This window comes from Anopheles maculipalpis, chromosome 3RL (genome assembly GCF_943734695.1).
Source record: "Anopheles maculipalpis chromosome 3RL, idAnoMacuDA_375_x, whole genome shotgun sequence".
In the NCBI taxonomy this organism is placed as follows: Eukaryota; Metazoa; Arthropoda; class Insecta; order Diptera; family Culicidae; genus Anopheles; species Anopheles maculipalpis.
This window is the reverse complement of record NC_064872.1, coordinates 10,605,349-10,625,799: the sequence shown is the minus strand read 5'-3', so window position 1 is coordinate 10,625,799 and position 20,451 is coordinate 10,605,349. Positions and strand designations below refer to the sequence as shown.

The window sequence follows — 20,451 nt, the reverse complement described above, 5'->3', positions numbered from 1 at the left end:
AGAAAGCCGATCAACGATACGTTAGTAATATACAGCTGTGTTAGCACGGTTAGCTGCAAACGGTTGTTGTCCATGCGTTAGCTGGATGAAAGCGTTACGGTTGTAACGTGCAGTGTTGATCAATACGCTGCCTTGAAAATTGCATACTGTTAGGCGTAAACAGAAATGAACTTTTGCGCTACAAACGATCGATGGAAGAAAATCGTTCTTCAAGACGCTCGGGGAGGGATGAATTAAATAAATTAACCATTTTTTGTTACAGTTTGGGATGTTGTTAAGAAGCATGAAATAATAACTGATGTAATAATTATTAACGAAAGGTAGTGCATTTTATATGTAAATCATGTTCATGTTATAGAGTAAATATTTGCAAAAAAAAACCCCCTATAACAAATGTAAACTGAAAACATGCCGTCAAATGATTGAAAATAGCTCTATGTTTCAATAAATGATTTTATCATACCAACATAAATTCATTCCTTACTAATAATTGTTTTCCATTTTTTTTCTTCTCTCTCTCTCCATGTTGTTTCTCGTCCCATATGTTTACACCACCGCATCACTTCGTCACACACACTAATTCATAATAATCGTGCGTCCCAAACCACTCCGAACTGAACCACCATTTTTTTGGGGAATGTTTTCGTTCTGTATGTGTCGTTGATGCGTGTCATGTTTTTGTGTGGTCCTTTACGACGATTGACTGCGCACTGCGCGCTACTCCGGACCGTGCGCTGAATGTATGCCGAACGAATGAAAAAAAAAATACAGGAAACGAAAGTGGAAACCGATGCTGCCGAAAATGAAAAGGACTCCACCACAGAAAAGTCCAACAAAGAGGGTGGCGACGGTGGCGGCGGTGGCGACACCAGTGGGGCCGCCGTATCCCCAACCTCCGAGGGCGAATCGGACGGTAATAATAAAACGCTCGAAAATGGTAGCAACGATGAATCACTAAACGATAGCAAAGCGCCAGCAACGGATGAGGCCAACAAGAAGGCAAAGAAACCGAAGAAGAAGTGGTCCTTCCGCAGCCTGTCGTTCAGCAAAAAGGACAAGCAGAAGCCGGCCAAAAAGGAGAAGGACGAGGAACGGGTGAATGGTGAATGCGAGAAAGTTCCGGAGGAGGTAAGTGTGTTGATCAGTTTTTCTTGGTGGTTACCGAACTCTGTGAACGGGATGAACTAACTTTGGGAAACTCTATCGAGTGATGTTGTTTTGTTTGTGTATGTGGGTAGTTTAACATGATTTTTGGCAAGGCCCAAACATGTTATGCATTTTTGGAATGTTTGGACTAATAATATTTGTTGCTTGTCATGCAACTTCGATTAAAATTTACTTAAATTCTTGTATTTATTATATATTTTTCATTCATTTTCTTTGCAATATATGTACGACCAAAGAACTGCTACTACCACTCCCTTGTTTGTGGACGTTTTAAAACGCAATTTTACCCCCATCAACCCTGGACGGTTATTCGATGATGGTCATTTTATAATTTCACGCGCCGTCAACGTCATCTCTCGTCGTTAGCATTTAGCGTTGATGTGGATGTTCGCGCCACTAGAGATAGAAGCACATTTAGAATACGGCCTGATAGATTGGCAAGTGTCCAATAATTTTCGAAAAAAGAAAAAATACGACAAAGTAGTTTATGCACCAGAGTGTTCAATCGATGTCGTCTTGCCGATGAAGTAGTTTGTTAAACATAATGCACGCCGTGCATATGTTTATGTCCTTTATGAATCAAAATATTTGGAATATTATCTTTACTTCTTATTGCACCAAACTTACAGCTTATTTACTGGTAAGCCACTTGCGCCTCCTTCATGGGCAAGTGTTGTAAAATAAATTTTATTCACATTAGTCTTATTGGTTGGTAAACAACAACTACAACACCGTAGTAGAGAGTGGTATAGGATACACGTACACACACTCCCTATATTCTACCGGACGGTTGTTTGCCGACCAACGCAGTATCCCCGACCATGGATTCGGTAAAGATGAAGTTCAGTGTCAAGAATGTTTTTCTTCCCGCGAAAAAAAGGAGAGGGAAGGTAAATATTATGTCGCCGGTGGTGCTGCGGGCACATGTGTGTGGCGCTGTCGCCTTTTTTTTCGGACGACATCATTTCCTACATCGTTTCAATGAACGCCTATGCATGCCGTTTTCACTTTTCTTCTTGACATTCCCGTGTGGTTTTTAGTAGCTGGGCGCGTTCCTGCATTTCAAGGATTTTAAGCTAACGAACGAACTTCTCTCAAGCGCTGATGTGTTCGCTTTTTTCTGCTTCTCGCTTTAACGCAAACAGATTTCTCACGTGGGGAAAAAAAAACATTAGGCAAAGGTTGATTATGTACATTTTGGTTGTGATCTGAGCGATAGTAGCGACGTAAAAAATTTTTTACGAAACCCAAAAAAACTCTTGACATGATGGAATTTGTATATGAATGATGTTCCGTCAGGGATCGGTTTTATGGTGAACTCTGAGATTCGTGTAATGTGAAGTAGAATGACCCGCCATGCACATAAGTATTTCCCCCTTTTTTGACCGATCTCGAGTTTAAATATTGCGCAAATTAGTAGGTTCTAGTATCAAACAAACAAATTTTGAATATTTTCATCATTATTTGGCTTTAAGCAGTAGGGATTGGAAATCACGCAAAAAAAAGGGGATGTTATCCTTGAACGCCAGTAAATTTATGATGATCACACAAAATCTGATCTTTTTTCTGTTCTGCTTTGCTTGCTCTTGTGTGGTGATTAGCAGCAGCAGCAGCAGCACAACCATCGTCGTCGCGGCTAATGCGCCATCTGCTATCTTGTTCCAAAATTCAATTTTGTCCGTAAGTAGTTGAGCTGCTGCTGCTGCTGTTGAGATTCTATTTTCGAAAATCGCGCGCATTGCACAAACGACCAAGCCGATGATATGGTCAAGTGTATTGATGCAAGAAGGTGGTTGCGGCGGCGGCGACCGGCAACTATACACGGATTGGATGGAAATTTCGGAAAACAGATTTTGTGCCGGTGGTCCGGACCGGAAAATGATGGACCCATAGCACAACTATATGACGGGTTTTTTGGTCGCGTGCGCGCCACAGTCATTAAATGGTTTGCTATTGATTTTAAATCTTTTCTTGACCATTCGTCGGCATTTGTTCAAACGCAGCGAGTGAATATGAAATGTTTGCAGCAAATTACATTCGTATCATTTTGTTTTCTGGCTGATCTTAAACTTTATTACGCAAGATGCGGGATGATCCTAATTGGATTTAAAATCCCGGAAATCCCTGCCGTGTAAAAGAATGGGACGACTGCCCCGCAAATGTCGCTTATCAGTTGCGAAATAAATAATACGTAGTTTGCGTCTGTTATTTTTTTTTAAACTTAATTCAATAGTCAAGGTCAGTAAATTGCGCAAAATCAGCTGTTGCGGAAACTAACGGTGCGCAGGTCGCTTTCTTTCGACGGCTGTCATAAGCGCACGAGACATTCGTCGTTAATCACATTTTTACCATGCTGCTACACCGCGTAGTGTTGACAGATGAACGCTATCGTAATGAAGCGGGTAATTTTTGGTCGATATAGTTTACGGTAAAGCAATGGAAACAATATTTCGAACATGTTTTAACCATCCAATTTAGGTAAAATATTTTTAAACAAACAATTTCCAATATTATGTAATTTATCATTTTAAAATGTTTGATAATAGATGCCATTAAAGATTTGAAAAATGTTTCATCCAAAAATATATTTTTTTTTTTTGGAAAATAATTTTTTTTTTGGAAAACCATCGCACCATCAGCTTAATCATCTATGCAGCACCCCATCACCTGTGTGGTCATAAATAAAAGGATTAATTTCAAATTACTACGTCTTGGTATGATGGCCAATTTGGCATGTTAGCGTAAGACCAAGTAAAATCATCATATCTTGTGCTACAAACCATTTACAGGATATATTCCGAACCTTTGAGCTACAAAAGACTTTGGGACTAATGCATAAATCTTTCTGGAAAACGACTTTAAATCTGTAGGACGGGTGTAACCTTAAAAAACCCGGAACTAACAAAGTATTTGTCCAATTGTTCGCTTAAAATGATTATTGTCGTAGCATTTGAAAATCATATTATGCTTTCCTGTACCTTATCTAGCTACATTGCGGTCCTTTTAGTTGTTCGTTTAAAGCTAAATTTCACCTACTTGAAACAAAATAAAAGTACACATATAGTACTCGCCCCAGATAGGAGTTAATAAGGGTTCCTTCCTTGCAAACATATAAATTTTGCAAATCTAATCTTGATCCTGCAAATTTTAAACACAAGGGTGTGCATTAAATGCCTGTTATGTATAGCGTTCGTACCTTTAGTTGTATTAGTATCTGCAACGATGAGTCAGCGCCCGGTTTCTGTCGTTGCATATACACGCGTTGGATAAATTTCAAAAAGGGGTTAGTTACGAATCACACCGTTAAACTTGATTGTATCGAAGTAAACAGACTAAGAATGGCGAATAATACTTGAAATCGAATCAGTCCCCATTAAAGAGTAGGGTATTGTATTAATCAAGAGCATGGCTGCTTCTATGTACGAAAGGGGACGCAAATTATGTGTTGTATGCACGAGTAAACATTCGATTCAGCAGCATATTGAGCTGCTTCGAGTGCGTTTTCTGATAGATGGACGTTGCACCCAAATCCCAACGTTTTGTGTGTTGTTGCTACTAAGTAAACACAGGATGAAAGGAAGAGAAAAATAATAAAAATTGCTACAAAAAAATTGTAATAAAATAAAATAAGTTTCAATCCTTTGCTCCGCGCTGCGCTTTGATACATGGCCGAGTTTGCGATTTGAAAATATTTCATGATCGACATGACGCACATTTCTATTTCCCATCTGCTGTTTTGTAATGAGGCCGGTTTTTTGAATGCATTTAGCATTGGAAAAAAGGAGCATGTGGAGAAGGTTTCTGGTGTTGATTGTAATATATTTTTCTTGACGCTGACGCATATTTATTCGTCGCCTAATTTAAGCAACAAACGCTCCACTACGGATGGCGTTTCTTTCGGCTTGTATCGGGCCGAGGAACAAAATAAACAAAATCGGCCGAATTCCGTGTTTCTGTGCCCGCGCAAACACTACGCTTTGTTTATTTAAATTGAAAAAATTGCAATTTTGCCAGCCCGCGTCATTGATGCCGATTTGTCCTTGTTCTCCATTATTAGAATACGGACACCAGGAAGGGAATGTTTGAGGATTTGAGTTATTCTTTTCCGACTCATACTTTGCTTTAAATTAGTTTAAAATGTAACACCTCTCCAAGAGGGGTACCGTTGATAAAAGTAAAATAAACAAAAGAAATTGTTTATTCACTTGTATGCGTTTAAATCACGGGCAGGAAGGCGTCGTTAAAGGTTACAGTAGTTTTTATATATCGTGTCTTTTTTATTATGCACCGTTGTGCTATTGTTGCAGCGTTGTTTGTTCCGTTCTGCCCAAAATTAGTAACATTTCTTGCTGCCGGCCGGTAAAGGAAGTCGTGCAAAAAACCCACTATACTTGCTTTTTAGGCAATCGGTTAGTTTCGCTATTCCGAGCACCGTTTCTTTTCGAATGCCGTAGGAGTGAAAATGTATCTGATGAAGATTGTGAGTATGGAACGCTATAGGCTGATCCAGTTTAGCTCGTATACTCTGCGTGGTCCTATTTCGGCTAAAAGATTGTCTATGGTGATGACGAATGGCAAAATAAAACCTTATTTATCCTCAAGCTGTCCATGTCCAAGAAACTACATTCGAGCTTGTTAACAAGTATGAGGGAATGTAAAGATAAGTGGTTCCGAATTGGTTGTTTAAGGTTGATTAAATAACACAAAACACAGGCTAAACCAGGGATCGGGACGTACATAATTGAAAAAAAAAATCTTTGTCCGAAATCGCCAGGAAAAGAGTTCGTTCTATTGGGCAACTCAACGCATTTGCTTCACATCCAGCCAACTATATCAAATTCCTAAGAAAAATGTGGAAGATGTTGGGGATGGTCCGAGTAAATTGCATTCGTTTCTCGTTGTCATCGTCGGACTGAATCGTATCATTGGCACATGAATGCACATCTTTCTGCACACAGAGTATACTTTAAGACCGTGTCTCAATGCACGTATTGGAACGTGTACGTTCGGCCTGCAACGCAATAGGCTTTACTACGCCTGATTGATTTTCGCCAGGGTTCATCTACGGCAAAAGCTCTTGTTTTAATGCGTTGCTGCTTTTGCACTGTGTGCGCTTCAGTTTCGGAAGCCATAAACCATTCTCCTGCAATATCACCATTTTCCGGCGAGCTGCGATTGCATCGGATTGCGTGGAATGTGTGTCTGTGCCGATGATGTGGAGTGGTTACGACGGGCAAGTATCTCTTTACTTGCCTTCTTTATATTACTGCACTTCGTCAAAGTGTTGGAATTTTTTTTTGTCAGGTATGTGGCAGTTTGTGAAGGTTATTCAAACTGAGGTAGTTTCATTTTTGGGGAAATATAAATAATATGATGGTTTTTAGAGCGTCTTTTTTTGTATATATTCCAGATCAATACAACACATACGTTTCAGCTGATGCAATAACCCACGCGTTTGTGCTTTGTACAGGATTTCGAACTTAATTCCCAACCGCCGCGTGGCCAGGAGTAGGACTCTCGATCCAACTTTGGATGTATTGAGCGATATTTAATTGAAAATGAGAGGTGCATGTTAAATATGGTTGTGTGTATGTGTGTGGTTCTCTCTGCGCAGGAGTCCGGCAGTCCGTTACTGTGTTTTATGCTGCAGCACACAACATGAAGAGTGTGCCTGATTTATTGTTGATTTTTGCATCCACTTTATATCCACCTCGGAGCTATGCTGTTGCTTCGTTAGGGTTAGATCGCGCGTTCCTGATTTTCTCGTCTCAGTTACACACCTAGTGGGCGACATGCATTTCCTTTGCAGTGTACTAACGGACCAACAGAAATGCAGAGAGCAGCATGCGGGGTGTGCTCTGAATAACGTTTTCCATTGCAAAAAAAAAAAAAAAAAAAACCGTCAGCCATAGTTGATGACTTTTACGGTTTTGCTATTATTTCATTTCATTCATTATGTCTCGTCGTTTGGTGTTGTGTGGGATGTGCGATACTTTTACTTAGAAATCGTCTCATTAATTTCGTTGGTAAGTGATTGGACAGTTTACGGGAATTCGTAAATGAGTAGTGGACTTTTGCCATTAATTTGCGCTTGCTTTCGCTGTGTTAAATGTTGCCACTTACTTTGGTTCGAAGTAGTTTTTTTGCTGTTGCTGTTGGAAACGTTTAGCGGACATTGAAACAAGTTATCCAATCTATTAAACATTGCTCGATTCTTGCATCTAAGAATTATTGTTAAAAAACTTATTCTTCTTGTAGTCTTGTAGTAGCATTTTGCTCAAACTAAATATTGATTTTAAAAGATATTCCCATAGAAGAGGGTTGCTCAAAACATTCTGTGTGACGCTGATCAAGTTTGTTGAGAGTTTCGACTGAATGACGACTTAATCTTATACTTGAAGTTTGAGTGTTTTGTATAACGTTGTTCATCTTATCCTGATTCGTGTGAAAGTCTTGACTACCCTCATTATTTTCTATTTCTTTTCACACACAAAGGTCTCCGAATCAATCGTTGATGATTCTATAATTCATTTTTAAATAAAATTCATAATACAATATACGCTGGGCCATATGATGAATTTCTAGACCTCATTGTCTTCAAATAAAGATCTTCAAAAAAATTAAATGCACACGTTAATCCAACAACACGTGACTAATGCCGCAAAACAAACGTCGTGGCAAGTTTGTCAACAAAATTCTAATACACCCGTCTTCTAAACCTACAATAAATAAAGGATTTTTCCCCAAAGTTTTTCGCTCCCCTTTGCATTGCAACTGGCTTGCTAAACGTGGTACAACGGTACGATCATCCCACACACGCAATCCTATTCATCCGGATCGGTTGTGCCAACATTGTGCCAACAAGTTTTGCCACAACACTGTCTTCTGCTGCTGCTGCTGCTGCTGCTGCTGCTGCTCCATCCACTGAAACCTGCGCAAACTGAATGAGTTGAAGCGAAATATCATCCAACCCCCGTCGGTGTACTGTTCCCACTGCCACAGCCTCTCCTCACACCAAACGTCCCGGATGCTGCAAAGAACCATTGACGTCCACTTGAACCTAGGTTCTTGTGTGCGCCGGGAAAACGGGAAGCTATAGTGTGTGGGAGACGAACGATGCTTTCCTCAATGCAATTCCGTATTTATTTTTTTTTTTTCATCTTCCTCTCGACGGCATCGAGCTCTGGTAGTGGTGTGTCACTTTTACTATTTTCCCCTCCCTTTCCCAAAAGCGCTTGCGGTATCTCTATCCGCTGTGCGCCATCCTTTCGGAATGCATGGATGCGAGTGTGTGTTTTAGTGGAGGTGTTTTTGCTAATGTGTGTGGGTTTTTTTTTTCAAAATCGTTGTCCGTAGGATCATTAGACATACTGACATTACGGGGGTGGGGTTGGTGGATGGGTGGTTTCGGGGCGATGGATCACCGCCATCACCGTTGTCGTTCGTTCTCGCCACCAGGGACATAAGATATAGTAGGCCCGACTGCGCACTGCGGTATGTGGTATTTCCTAGGTCAGCTTTCTTGTTGGGTCTGTCGGTGTGACGACGACGGAGCTAGCGTATAGTTTGGGTCTGCAAAAGGAAAAAGAGTGCGTTAGCGCAGAGCCGAGAGGTGAATGGGAAAAAGAAATACGGATATATCTTGTAAGTGTGCGTCGCCACCGTCGTATATGTCGCCCAAGAAGACGTCGAGGCGTGCACACATTGTGGGATATATAAATTAAATTGTATTGCGTTGCGATGGTTCAGTTTTAGTCAAAGCTTCTGCCGGAAAGGAACGAACGGTCATATCGTGCGTGATAGATATTTAAATCAGTGCAGTGTCGCTGCTTAAAACCTAGCCCGCGTCACAAGTTTGAACATTTGTGGAAAGCTTTGATCGTAAAGAACAACTGTCGGCTGGAAGTGTCGTCTTCGAACTATTTTTTTTTTTCCAAAGTGCCTCAAAGCGGTGTTAACGTGTTTCCATCCAACGTTGGTTCAGTTTTCTTTGTATTTGCAAAGAAAACTGTGGAAATATTAGCAAAATTTTACCAGTAATAATAGTGCTCGTTTTAGCTGTTTGTCTACTGATCGTATACTTCAAGATGGGTGGTGTTAAGGTGATGTGTGGAGCCAAAAATGTGTGATTTTGTTGCGTTTAAATTGAAAAGTGTCGACCATAACTTCCAGCAAATCTGTATTATACAGATCACGTGATGAACAGAATGATTTTATTTCGGCTGAAGGGGAACGATTATAGATTTAACGAGACAGATTCTGGATTCTGGAACTTGATTAATTGTTTCCAAGAATATGTTTAGCAACAAAAAAGATGTGGAATTTTTCATCAATTTTTTATTCGTTTTATTGTATTCGAAGGACTACGTGAGACCCACTTGATGTGGGACAAGTCATGAGTGTTTCAGGAAAGTTTAAAGGAGTTCTGTTCTGATCAGATGATGTTCCACACTCCATGCCTACAGAGTTCAAAATGAGATAGAACATCATTTATATTTCCTTTTATTCTTCTTCTTGTTTGCTTGACGATCTTCTAAGGTCACAACGACCATCTAATGTGGATTAATAGACTTGCTGATACATCGTAGTTGGATAGTCAAGGAACATCAAGGAGGAATTTGAATGGGATTTGAATCGCGTGTTCTTGTAAATCATATAAAGTTGTATAAGAAAATATTGGTAGAAATTCGTATGAGCTTGGATTACGTTAAGTGTACTGAGGGATTGATTCGGTTACTTATTTTCGTCCAAGAAGTTATCGTTGTGCCCGTGTGTTTGTGTGTCTAATGCTCGTTATACTAATTTAAACTTTTGCTTTTTACCACAAATCTTTCACTTCAGCCCACTGAGGACACTGTTGCCGGTACTGCTGCAGTAGCTCAAGAAGCCGCTTCCACCACTGTTGAAGCCGGTACGAGTGAAACGAAAGTGGAATCCGCTGTAGCCGCTGCCCCCGAAGTTTCTACTACCACCACCGCTGTAGCCGCACCCGCCGTTGAGACAGTAGCCGCTGCTGCTGCTCCTGCTCCGGCTGCTGATGTAACTACCACTACCGCTCCCGCCGTTGACACCACCAAAGTAGAGGAACCGGCGATCGAAGCGGTAGCTGTGGCAGCTCAAGAAACGGTTGCCGCCCCTGCCCCCGTTCCGGCGGAAGCAAAGGTGGAGCCGAAAGAGGCTGCACCGGCCGTGGTAGAAGAACCAACCGTCCCGAAGGCACAAGAAGAGAAACTGGAACCGGAAACCACTACCGCTGCTCCAGTTGAGGAGAAGGTAGTTGAGCCGGCTGTCGTTGAGGTAAACAATTCTACTCCTAGTACTACTACTACTACCACTACCAGTAGTTCTGCTGTTGAGGTAGACATCAAACCCGAACCGTCAGTAGAGAGCGAAGTTGCTGCTACTACTACTTCTACTACTCCTTCCAATACTACCAATCTCGAAAATAGTACCACTACTACCAATACTACTACCCCCATCACCACCACCACCTTGACCGATAATGTTGTTAGCGAGTCGGAAAAGATTGTAGATGGTGGTGAAAGTACGCCTCCACCTCCGCTGCCCTCCATTCCTCCACCCTCTCAGGTGATGGTGTTCGTTGAGGCTTCACTGTCGCAGGTTGCCAATGAGGCGGAGGAGAATGTTCCATCGGTGGTTTCGGTTCCGTCCGAGGGATTGCAATTGGACGAGGCCCAGAGCCAACCCGTCGTCGTTGCTCCCGTTGAAGAAGGTTCGCTCGAAGAAGTAGTTGCGCAGTCTGTTGAGGGTCAGGGTGCAACTGTTGAGGGGGATGTCAGTCCACTCGAAACGCCAGCTTCCTCCACTGTTGAGGAAGCTAAGCCAGCGGAACCTGCAGTTGTTGCCCAACTGCCTTCCGAAACGCTTCCGGAAGAGCAACCAGCACCAGCCGTTGCTGTTGACGAGCCAATTGTTGCTGCAAAGGCTGCAGAGGTAATGGCTGCTGCACCTGTTGTTGCTGCAAACGTATCGGAACACGCTTTGGTAACTGATGAGATCAAAGAGACGGCTTCGAAGGCTGTGGGAGAAATTCTCGAACAGGCTGTTGATAAGATTGAAGGTGGAGAGGTTTCGCTGACCAGTGCTGCTGCTGCACCGGTAGAGCAGGAAGAATCGGTACAGACATCCGTTCCGGAACTCGCTGCCGCCCCGCCGTCGTCGTTGCCCGAGGTCGATGAAATCAGTAACAACATTGACGATCTGCCACCGCCTCCGCCACCACCGGCCGTTGATGATGAGGAAACCGTACCCGATTCTCTGCCATCGCCTCTGCCAACAATTGCTGCCGCTGTCCCGGCGGCGACCGAACAGGACGCTGGTCTAGTGGGTGCGGATGAGTTAAAGCAACAGGACACCAGCGTGCTCTCGGTAGATATCTCTTCTCCTCTGCCACAAAACAGTCTCGAATCGCTTCCGTCGCCACCGACCCTGTCCCAGAGTGATGTCAGCTTGCCACCACCACCACCACCAGAGTCTCCCACGGAAGCAGTAGCTGCCGTTTCCGAGCAGCAAGAGGCGGCCGCTCTATCAACACCTCTACCACCTGCACCATTATCTGCGGGTGACGATCCTATCAGCTCTTCCATCCCATCCTCCCTTCCAGAAGCAGAAGTAGAAGTAGCAAAGCAACAGCTTGATTCGGCGGTGGACTCCGTGGCGGCGGCGGCGGCGGCGGCGACGGTGGCGACGGAGGAAGCGTCGGTGGAAAAGCTCGAGGAGAATGAGAAGCCTGTCGTCGCGGCCGAGGATGCTAGTAGTAGCGAAGAAAAGAAGGTCGCAGCAGATGCAGTAAAGATCGATGATACATTGGCGGCGGCAGCAGCAGCAGCAGCAACCACGGAGAATGAAACGTCCCCGGTGGTCGTACCGGCAGAAGTAGAGGAAACGGTCGCGCAAAAGGTGAATAATCTTTCACACTCACTCTTCTTCTCTCTGTTAGCGAATCCACAACACTACTACTACAACTACAGCAACAGCCCATCTTACCATCCCACTCCCATGCCTAGGAACGAGAAGCAAACGTGAAGCAACGTGCTTTGTTGTTGCTTAATTTGTTTGTTTGTTTAGATTGCTTTGTTTGATTGTTTGTTTGTTTGTCTGTTTGTTTGTTTGTTTGTCTGTTCTTTTTTTCCTTCTTTAATCTGTTTAAAAACACATCCAACATACCTACACACGCATACATACATACATACATACATAAAAACACTACTTAACACGTGTGATGAGAGCAGAATTTCTACAAATTTAGTAATTTACGTTCGATCGATCAGGATGGTCCAACGGAAAAGGGGCAAAATGTCGCCGCTAGTACTACTACTACCAATAATACTACAACCACCACCATCCAAGTGCGGTTAATGTTTAACTTTGTTTCTGTTCTTGTTTTCGTTGGCGCCATCTTTTCGATATCTGTTTGTTTTTCCTGTTTTCTTTTGCTGTCCCTCTCTTCTAGTTCTGCTACCTGATTTCGGTTTTGATTTTTTTCATGAAGTTATTTTGGTTTCGTTAGACAAAAAAAAATGCTGCTGCTTCATGATTTTGTTTGAAGTCGTTTCTATTTCGTTTTGCATATTTATTTGAACCACTTCCGTTGTGCTGTGTGTATTATTACTTCTTGTTTTTTTTGTTTATTTATTGAATTTTAAACATTATTTCTAACAGTTTTGCTTTGTTTAACAAATGTATAAATATTAATTTTACGGTGATGGGTGTCACAAATAATTGGAAGTGGGATTTAGTGTTTAGATTGGCTTAAAAATATTTAATTTATTTATTATGATTTCCATGTATCAACTGAGCGATAGTTCTCATTCTTTGCTGTAGATATGAAAGATTCTTCAGTTCAGGTAAAAAATCATGCAACATTGAATTCGTAATAGAATTGAATTGATTGCCAATGTTAATTTGTCAGGTGTTAAATAGGCTTGTTTTTTGTGTTATTGATTAATAATTTTGTTGCAAAGATCAGTTAGCTTTTGCACTATTTGTTATGACCTATTCTCTCCTCGACTTGTTCTATTCCTGATTCTCTCTTGTCCTGTTGTCTAGCACATTAGAAATAATCGTACAACTTTAAATTTTATTGAAATTTCGGTCTCTTTTCGGATTTGTATTGTTGCGAAGTTTGTTTTACTTTTGGAGTTCTTGTTCTACACATTCTGCGTTGCAATCGATCGATTCCTTGAAGTCTGTGGGGCATGTATCAAATGTATAAACAGGAAGTAGATGTTATAAAATGGACATGTTTTACCGACAGCAACTCACAAGCACGTTCACATCTACCATCGAACATTAAATGAGCATTTTTTTTATGAAGAAAATGCATCCTGTACTGTAAACAACCTTTGAATGCTCGTGCGCGATTTATAACGCACTCACTCACACACACACTTTGAAATGTTAAACTTCACACGCCAAATAGTGAATTGATTCTAAACTCTTTCGACAGAGCGGAGCGAAGGTAGCTCAACATTGACCGAATTGCGCTCAAAAGCAAGCATCGTATTCGCACACCGCTCAGTGTGCTCTTCGTTTAGCGTTTCTCTTATGCGGAGCTGGGAGCGATTGAGGCAACTCTTCCGCTCACTAGCTCACTGAACGTATTATATCTTGCAAGATTCAATTCACTCACTCTTATTCGAAGGGAAGGATTAATGGACGTAGTATTGAACGGATTAGTTTTTGTTCGTTGTTCTAATAGCAACTAGCGTGTCCCTGGCATGTGTATGTAACACATTTCTTTAGCTGCTTTCGTTGTTGTGTACATTTCGAGGTACATTTAATTTTGTAGCTACAAACATCCTCATACTGAACGATTGAAGCATGTAAAGCATTGAACTTATGTTGTATTTGTCGTCTCATCGTTCCTCGAAGATTTATGGTGTATTTAAATCATCTATTGCGATCATTCTGTTTTTTGTTGGCTATTGCTGTTGCTCTACAGCAAGTATTGAAGATATGCTTTTGATAGTGCAATTAGTAAGCGATTCATCGTTTCATCTTCACTAAATGCATCAACTGCTCAAGTGTATACACACAAGCTCATACACACTGTGTTACATACCGTTTTGAAATTCCCTATACATGCTACAACATACAGTGTGAAAAAATTGTTCAAATAGAGCGTTTACTAATCTCTAAAGTTGCAAGTGTATGGTTTTTGGTATACGTGTGTGCGTGTGTGCTTCCAATTATATTTTAATTGTAAAATCAAAAGCCTCTTTCATCACATGGTTATGTCTCCCCGCGCGGTGTTTTTTTCACCAATGCCTATACTTGTATATATTTGTTAATATTCACACATATTTTCTTTTTCTCTCTTTCTCTCTTTCCACCTATTTCTTTTTCTATCGACACACTCCAATCTCTGCTCTCTGCCACCACCACTTTCACTGCCGAAATTTCCAAATTTTTCCTCGCTCCTGTCTTCGCAATTTGCACATATATGGCTGCGTCGCCCCGCTGTCGCGCCCTCTTTCATCCTTTTATGCCGGCGCGTTCCTGTTCTTCGGCCGGATCTCGTGCGCACCACCAGCAGCAGAATGGAACATCGGAGCACGGAACCAGCAATGGAACGATCGAAAATGGCAAAACTGAAAATGGCACGACCGAAAACGGCACAGTCGAAAATGGCCAGAACGGTGTACACGAAACATCCGCCACCGAAAGTCTGAACGGAGAGGCTGAGCACAAAAAGGAGGTAAACTATCTAACCTGATCGTGTTCGAGTCGCCATCGCACAATACACCCATTACTTAACGTTTTTTTCCACATCGTTTTCTGGTTTGTAGGAAAAAATTCCAGAAAAGGCCGCTCAGCTTCAGCAATCTCCACCGCCACCGGCAGCTCCAGAAGTAACGGCAGAGTAAAAGCAAGATGGCTGAACAAAACGGAACAGCTTCTATTGATTATTAATTAATTATAATTCTTATTATTAATAATAATAATTATAAACAAACACACAAACACAAGAAAAGAATCATACACACACCACACTCTTATGGAAATAAATAAATGGGGGAAACCATATAAGTTACGACACCCGATAGAGAGAGATGGAGAGAAAGTAAAAGAACGTGAAGTAATACGAAAACGTGAAAGGCGGTGAAAAAGAGTGAAATTGAAATTGAAAAATGTTTTATGATTCGAAGAAAAAAAAAATGCAACGAAATGTGAACCCCCGATTACGGACAGCGGGACAGTGGGGCACAACACAGGATATTGTATTTTGTTCATAAGAAGAGGAAAAAAAATCAAACATACACGAAACGAAACTAGTGCTGTTTTCGTAACCACACACACACACCACCAAGATTTGATTACATTAAATTTAGTTTGATAATGATAAACGATTTGAAAAAAAAAACCCTTTTTGATAACGATTGTAATAACGATAACGACGATCCGTTTTTCTCAAGCTATTCACGGAGAACAGCAGCTCTCAACGGAATGTAACGATGGTATAAAAGTTATGTTTGTGTTATAGCGCGCATGTGGTGAAGAAGATTGTGGTAAACAAAAAAACAAAAAAATCTCGGACGTCTCGCGGTCGGTCTGTCTATCTTACTACGATTATCCTTACACTTATGGGTTGTTTTTAGAAGCAAGCAAGGAAACAAAAAACGAAACATTTGAATAAACCGACCACACATTCTTATATTGTAGAAAAAAAGAATCGTCCCTTATAAATGCCAGTATGAGCACACAAACCTTCCCCCCCTGAACACAGGAACAAAATGCGGTAGTATAATTCTATTCTGCGGTTGTTTTTTCCCCTTTTTCACTCCATACTCTTTCTTTTTCTTCAATTGGTGTGGTGTTTAGTTGTGACGACTGGTTATAGTAGAAACAAACAATAGAAAAGCATCAAGCGGTCTCTTATTCCTTTTGCAGCGTTTTTTATCATTTTAATTATTATAAAACACACAAAAGAACCAATAAACATTTTCAAACAAACTTGTGTATGGGACGGAACTTTGGAAAAGCCGATGGGGAATGTAATGTGGCAAGTTATATAATATTGTTTTATTGTTTCCCTTTTTAGTTTGGTCTCTTGCAAGAAGCTTGATTTATTTTACATCGGCAGCTCCCCTAGTGTATCTAGAGTTCCTTTGGCCGATGGCCGGTGGAATTAAATGTCAAACATTGCAATTTTAAATGCAAGACAACAGGTGAATTGTGGAGCAACAGGTTTTCTTTAAAATGAGAAATTAACTAATTGAAATCTCTTAAAACCGGAATTGAAGAAATGAAAGACGAAAATTCAAATTGACAAATACATACACATAACCGGAAAAGTTGAAGTACGAATATTCGAACGAATTGAAATATTTGTAGTATGTGTGTGGGTATGTAAAGCAAATGTCTGTGACGCCTATGGCTGGCTGGGTTGCTACGCAAACTAAAATTGCTGATCGATATGAATCGTAGTAGCGTGGGAGACATATGTAGAACATGGGTCACATTTAGTAAGCAACTAGTTCCAATGCTACTGAGATTGATCGTTAGGCGATACGATGTTTTTAAAACGAAAAAAAAAAACAACAAACAGATGCGAAGGGTAATTCTATTGTGCGTGAATTGAATGAACGAATAAAATTAGTTGTATTTTTATTTTGTAGTTTTAAAAGAAGGGAGAAGAAGCTTAGAAAGAGTAAAGCAGAAAACGAGAAGGAAATAACAACTGAATAACTTGTGGTGGTGTATGGAAAAGGTCCATGGAAGTCATGTAAGAAACTGGAAACAAAAACTAAACACAAATTACCTACATTTTTCCGTATGGATGGGATGAAAAGTAAGGAGATTTTCGAACAATTTTATTAAACTACAGCAAGCACTACTATGGGGTAATTATGTCATACGCCATTTTTGCGCTAGCGCCCATCTTTGAGATCCACGTGTTCAGGCGCGCAAAGTATGTGATAGAGCTGAAGCCACGTGGCGAGTTCCTGCGCGGTTCGAAAACATAAACTACCTAGAGTGAAAGCGCAACAGTCGTGATAAACGATAAACACAAAGTACACCGACTATTTGCAAAAGAAGACTGCCTCAATGAAGATGAGTACTGATTACACAAATCTCAACCACCATCTTTTTTTTTTTGGTCCATCTTATCACTCATCAATCAAAAGCGCACTAATATGTACTCGCCAACGAATGTCCAACGGTCCAAAGGATTTTTGTTTGTTTTTGGGTATAGGAATATTTTGCATTCCCCGATCTTTAGGGGGTAATGCTAGCTGGTCTCTGTGTTTCCAGCAGCCATTCCCTCCGGGTGCGCCTATACCCGTATGGTGGAATAATTTTGATAAGACAAAACCGTCAGCCGTATACATTTTTACAACAGACAGACCGTAGCATCTCGCATTCGAGTTATTCGAAATCTTTTTTAAAGTATCGCAGAAATAGCATATATTGTGTGAAAACACGACAACGATTCCCGGTTATTTGCCAACAGAGTAGCGAGCGAAAATAGTAATAAAAAAGAAGGGGCGGAACCGTTTTACTATGGATTACAAATCTTAACACAAATTATATACACAAAGTACGTACAGTCAATTTAGAACGAATCGATAAATACCACCACCAGGTCACAATAGTGTAGAAAGCGATGATGAATGGGCGACACAAAATCAACGATATTTTTTTATCAGTCTTTTTTACCATTTCTCTTAGGTTATTTACCTTTATCTATTCACTTACTAGAACAGCGTGACAGCTTAAGAGAGAGAGAGAATTTTAGTGCGATACACATTCCTTTTCGCATGTTCAATAGTATAAAACCAATCTTCAGATTTCCTTCCAAGGAACGTGTATACATCACAGAGCAAAGCGTAGCGTAATTTCTTTTGTGCTTGCGAAAAAAAAAAATAAATTTTGCACAAAACAAGCGATTATGATAGGTGGTTGCGTGAAGCGGAACAAATGACAACATTCTATTTCATCTTATTGTTAACTAGCTGGTATATACGCGCGAGCTCCAAACTCAAAATTAAGGCAACAAATAGTTTAAAACTATGTTCTTCGGATAGGCATACACACACAAACACGCAAAAAAGGAACCCAACTCCAGCTGCTGCTATTTAATATACAGCTTATTTAGGAACGAATTGGTCTTCTCCAAAAACGAATATTTAAAGATTTAGTTTTGTGACGCGCATACTAATGGATCAATCTTCAAATTGAAATCAAAATAAACCAATTAAGATAATGTATTAGTGAGAAATGATCGGAAAGGTGTTCCCAATAACGTTGTTATTTTATTGAATGAAAGAAATATTGAGTAAAATTTATCATTAAAATTATAAGCAGTAAACTTGGCGTGCAACGGTCAAATTGAATGAACAGTTGAAGTTTTCAATATTCCCGTATAAACCTGCACCGAACCATCCATGAAATGTCAAACGTGTAATTAGCGACCCCTGTAACACAACAAACCAAAGCGCGCTAGAGCATCGCTATCGTGAAAACCGTAATAAAGTTGACTGCAAAATGCACGATATTATCATAAAAACTACAACGGAGCAAGATTTTACTGAGGTAATTTGTATGGCACATAAAAAGGTCTCTTTCGGAATCCCTGTCAAATGTTCTTAAACCCCCTTAAATTGTAGGTTATTTTCCTGCTGATCGATTACATTGTCGAGTTGCCTCGAACTCACCGATCTCGGGAACGTTTAGCGAATCTACTTGCCGTACCCTCTACCAGCGATGAACTAAAACACACATTAAAACTTTTTGAAACTCTCGTCCGTAAGTACTGCCTCGGTGAGGTTGATGAGGTTCGCTTCCGATCCCATCTGAGTCAGCTTTCATCGAAACGGGTAGACCGGGTGCTGGAGATAGTGAACCTTCGCCGTCCGGAGATAGCTCAACGCTTGATCGACGAGGTTAACCGGCGTGAAGGAGGCGTACCGTTGGTCGAGTCGTTCGATTGGAATGTTAGCTGGATTATGGGAAGCAGCAGCTTGGCTTCGATGCGCAAACAGCTGTGCACGATGACGCTCGCTTGCCGGGACAGTGATTCCAAGCCGCAGGCGATCAACTTTGAAATGGGTCGCGAACAGGTGGAGGAAGTGATAGCCCAGCTGGAAACGGTTGTGGGATGATGTGAGTTGTAAGTATAGAAAAAAGAGGTAATTTACAATAATTTTGTTTAGATATTTAATTTGCGTGAAATGTTATTTCAATTAAAATATTTAGCTATGCTCATACATTTCTTCACAAGAAGAAGGAATGTGTGTTAAGGCCCAATTTTGAAATTAATCATACCTGTATCATATATCTATTGTTCAATTTCTATAAAATGTTTTTCCTTGTCGGTAAGATAAATATTGAGAAACAGAGCCTATAGCTTCTTCAAAGCCTCTGACGTACTTGGCACCAGTCCCACTTTAAAATCGGTTTCACATTTGCTAAGTTTGCTCTATTGTTCTTTGTTGAAAGATTCGTACCAGTTTGCAAAAGAATTTTCTTTTGAGCGCTTACAGTTCACTTCTTGGAAGATCGATGATTTTGTATATAGTTGACCTCTCGTTGAAAATAGATGTCGTTTCTTGGGGTTTCATTTACATGAATGCTAATAAGTTTTCGATTAATTTACGGTTCATGCATCAAAGCATTTAAATTTGGGACTTCTACGATTCCAAGGACCACGTAGATGACCTTAAAAGTCTTAACGAGCAGGATAGTTTGGTGTCATTCTCATCACATGATGCAGAGGCGGATTAAGCCCTTCTCGATGCAGCTTTCGGAGCTCCATATCAACTTTCGAGCAGCCGGCCCCACGCGGACGCTCAGTCAGCTTATAGGAAGATCCGCCTTTGATCTGAACAAACCATGGCCATATCCTTATCTCAATGTTCGCGAAGATTCCTCAGTCGAGAAGCATGCACACTTCTCAGCGATTCTCAACATTTGCATTGTTGGTGGTGCTATTATACTTTGACCAAAGATAGGAAGGCCGGTGGTAGTGTCTCCATTATTTTATATCTTACCGCTTTGATCTCTAAACCGAACATTAGTCACTCTTACTCGATCCGTAAACTTATGCGAAATAGAAGAGCTATTCGAACGACTACTACGTCGCGTCGGCCATCGGATGGGTTAATAGATTTGCTGATATTAGATAATTAAATCAACAGTACGGAGGAACGGTCCGGATAAGATTTGTATGTGTGAAAACCGACGCCGATGTTGCCTGTACCACCGGAAATTAAAAAAAAAAAAAGTTTGGCGTCGTAAAGTTTTTTTCTGAAGTTTTCC

At 40.9% G+C, this 20,451-nt stretch overlaps 2 protein-coding genes across 4 annotated transcripts in view; both read left to right on the top strand.

Moving 5' to 3' along the window:
• Positions 1 to 15,145, top strand: part of LOC126564033 (A-kinase anchor protein 200-like) — a 50,897-nt gene extending 35,752 nt beyond the window's left edge. For 2 of the 3 annotated variants that reach the window (XM_050220936.1, XM_050220935.1), the window contains exons 3-6: positions 772 to 1,128; positions 10,009 to 12,087; positions 14,726 to 14,887; positions 14,979 to 15,145. In XM_050220936.1, coding sequence (XP_050076893.1) covers positions 772 to 1,128; positions 10,009 to 12,087; positions 14,726 to 14,887; positions 14,979 to 15,056 — 2,676 coding nt within the window. In that variant the 3' untranslated portion in view covers positions 15,057 to 15,145. The remainder of the gene's footprint in view (positions 1 to 771; positions 1,129 to 10,008; positions 12,088 to 14,725; positions 14,888 to 14,978) is intronic. The other variant, XM_050220937.1, reaches the window with a different exon arrangement.
• Positions 15,146 to 18,660: 3,515 nt separating this feature from the next.
• On the top strand, positions 18,661 to 19,309 carry LOC126565477 (uncharacterized). Its single transcript, XM_050222659.1, has 2 exons — positions 18,661 to 18,726; positions 18,801 to 19,309. Exons 1-2 carry the CDS (start codon positions 18,679 to 18,681, stop codon positions 19,293 to 19,295), a joined length of 543 nt encoding a protein of 180 aa, XP_050078616.1. The 5' UTR covers positions 18,661 to 18,678; the 3' UTR covers positions 19,296 to 19,309.
• Positions 19,310 to 20,451: the final 1,142 nt, after the last annotated feature.